At 54.0% G+C, this 2528-nt stretch overlaps 1 protein-coding gene across 1 annotated transcript in view; it reads right to left on the reverse strand.

The window, feature by feature from the left end:
• Window positions 1–227: 227 nt before the first annotated feature.
• PLXND1 (plexin D1) overlaps window positions 228–2528 on the reverse strand; it is a gene marked incomplete at its 5' end in the record, with an annotated part of 62990 nt that continues 60689 nt past the window's right edge. The window contains 3 exons of the mRNA XM_006868685.1: window positions 228–344; window positions 493–567; window positions 877–1017. Of these exons, the coding sequence (XP_006868747.1) occupies window positions 228–344; window positions 493–567; window positions 877–1017 (333 nt within the window). The remainder of the gene's footprint in view (window positions 345–492; window positions 568–876; window positions 1018–2528) is intronic.

A 2528-nucleotide genomic window follows, 5' to 3' on the forward strand; every position in this document is an offset into this window, starting at 1 on the left:
TTGGTCCTTGGGAGCAATAGGCAGGCCGTCCAGGCTATGTCTGGTGGCAGGGGCCTGGCCAGGGACTGGCTGAGGCATTCAAGGCACCCAGAGATGAGGTCTGGGGAAGGCAGGAGAGAGGGAGGTGCCCCAGGAGCTAGGGCTGGGGGCTGCCTCTGCCTGGGTCAGAGAAGCCCCTCACAGCCCCAGCCATCCCCCGGCTTGAGTTGTCTCCTAGTCACACAGCCTCAGGCCTCACTGTAGCACTCGTAAATGTTGTCCTCCATCAGAGCCACCACCTGCTCAAACTTGTGCTGTAGCTGTGTCCTCCCTGCTGCGGGGTTCGCCTCCAGAGCGGCCATGATCTGAGGGGAGACAGGAGGCCTGAGTCTCCACCCCTGGGCACAAACGGCTCCCCCCAGGGGGAATCTGTTTCTCTGAGCAGAAGCTGGCCTGGATAGGGCAGTGGAGCAGTGTGCCTGAGGGCTGCTGCCTCACCTGCCGGGTACTCACCTGGGGGCGGTACCTCTTGGCATATTTATAAATCTCTGCCATGGCCACGTTGGTGTTGAATTCATTCTGGTATTTCTAAGAGCAAAGACCAAGCGGGGAAGGGAGCTGGTTAACTCAGCTAACAAAGCAGGACACAGCCAAGACGGGCTGCTGGTCCCAAGATAAACCTCTGTTTCTCAAGAGCCCTTCATGTTTCATTTGGTGACCAGGCTCTACAAGTTGGGATTCTGGGACCCTGAATCCAAATCTTGGCTCCACCTTGGGAGCGCTCTCCTGAACCTGTCGCTCTCATCTCAGATAGCATGGGAGGCAAGATAGGGTGCCCAGCTGGCCTTAAAATGCTCCTGTTAGTCCCCACCACTCCCCACCGCCTGTGCTGCGCACCCGAGACTCCTCAGCCAGGTGAGCGTTCATCTCCTGCTCGCTGAGCGGGGTCATGTCGTGGATCTGCTTGTAGTAACGCTGCACAATCTTGCGGTACTCGGGGATCTCCTTAGCATAGAGGAGCTTGTTGGTTGGTGAGTCCTAAGCAGAAAGGAGTGGGGGAGTCATATGACTAGCGGTATCTGCATCTGTTTCTGGATGAGCTCTGGCCTTCCTACTTCCCTGAGGCTGGTGCAGGACATGAGGTCTCTCTGACTGCTGTTGAGCAGTCTCCTCCCTGAGTGTCTATTCTCACTGCTCTCCCTGCACTGGCCTTTTCACCTACCCCCGCCCGGTTTCATCTCCTCTGTGGGGAAAGTGCATGGCTTTTTGTACCAGTTCTTGGCCTCACACTGGCGTCTTAGTTTACACCCTTGCTCGGGGCTGTGGGTCTTGGTGGCTAAGACTTTTCTGGAAGTGTAAGTGCTGGCTCAGTGGAATCTTTCCCACCACATGTTCCCCACATACAAAAGCAAAACGTGCCAAGGACACTCCCAGCTTTCTTGGCCCTGGGTGTGTGCCTCCTGAGATAGTGAGAAGCGGGCGTATTTTCTGTGTCCTGTCGGCTTGTCTCTGAAATGCACAGGCTAATACTCAGGGCCATGTAGCCCCTGCCCTCCTCTCCCAATCCCTTAGAGCCAGGTCTACATATGGTTCTTGTGGACTACTACTGAGTGGGCCCTTGGATCCTGGTGCCCCTTACCACAAAAATGCTACCCGTTCCTGCACCATCCCCACGAGAGGCTTTGGGTCACACTGTTGTGAGCCACAGGGTTTTCAGAGGAATCAACAGCCAGGCCTTTCTTCCTAGTCTTAGTCTGGATGTTCTACTGAAACTGTTCAACACACAAGTCTCCACTAACCTGATGCACGTCTGAGAAGTATACCCATGTCTCTTGCATAAACCAAGCCCACTGCCTTTCGGTCCACTCTGACTCTGTGATCCTGTATAGTTTCCGAGACCGTAAACTATCATAGGGCAGACAGCCTCTTGTGTTCCCTGAACAGCAGTGGCAGGTTTGAACCGCTGACCTTGTGGTTAGCAGTTTAACAAGTAAATCTGTGGTGCCACCAGGGTTCATGTGGAAGGTAACAGTTCTACCATAGAACTGCCCCCGCCCTCAAGTCTGTATGGTGATGGTGTTAGGTGCCTTCAGGTCTGTTCCAACTCCTAGAAACCTGTATAGAGCTTCTAAGGTGGGGTTGGTGGGTTTGAACCAATAACCTGTGATTAACAGTCCAGTGCTTACCCTGCAGCACCACAACAGGATCCCTCAAGTCTATATACATGAGTATAATTTCATGTAATCCCCACGGCAACCAGAGCCTCCTGCCTTCGCCACTCTGTTCCCTCTGCAGGGAACAGAAATGTCATTCCCATCTCTCCACCCTCTAAGGCTAGACAAACGGTCAGATTCTCTCCCTTCATGCAGCTGCCTCTAAGAGGTCAGAGCCTGACTTCTGGAGAGCTGTTTCCCTTCACTCTGGTGGCTCTTGATGAGCCTGACCAGGTCAGCCTTCCACATTCAGCTCTGGAGTACAAATGTTTGGAGCTGGTACACCTGGGGCAGATGAAACTGGTCTTCAGCGATTCCATTCCTGATTCCAGCTGC

Source organism: Chrysochloris asiatica, unplaced genomic scaffold (genome assembly GCF_000296735.1).
Source record: "Chrysochloris asiatica unplaced genomic scaffold, ChrAsi1.0 scaffold00121, whole genome shotgun sequence".
Taxonomy (NCBI): domain Eukaryota; kingdom Metazoa; phylum Chordata; class Mammalia; order Afrosoricida; family Chrysochloridae; genus Chrysochloris; species Chrysochloris asiatica.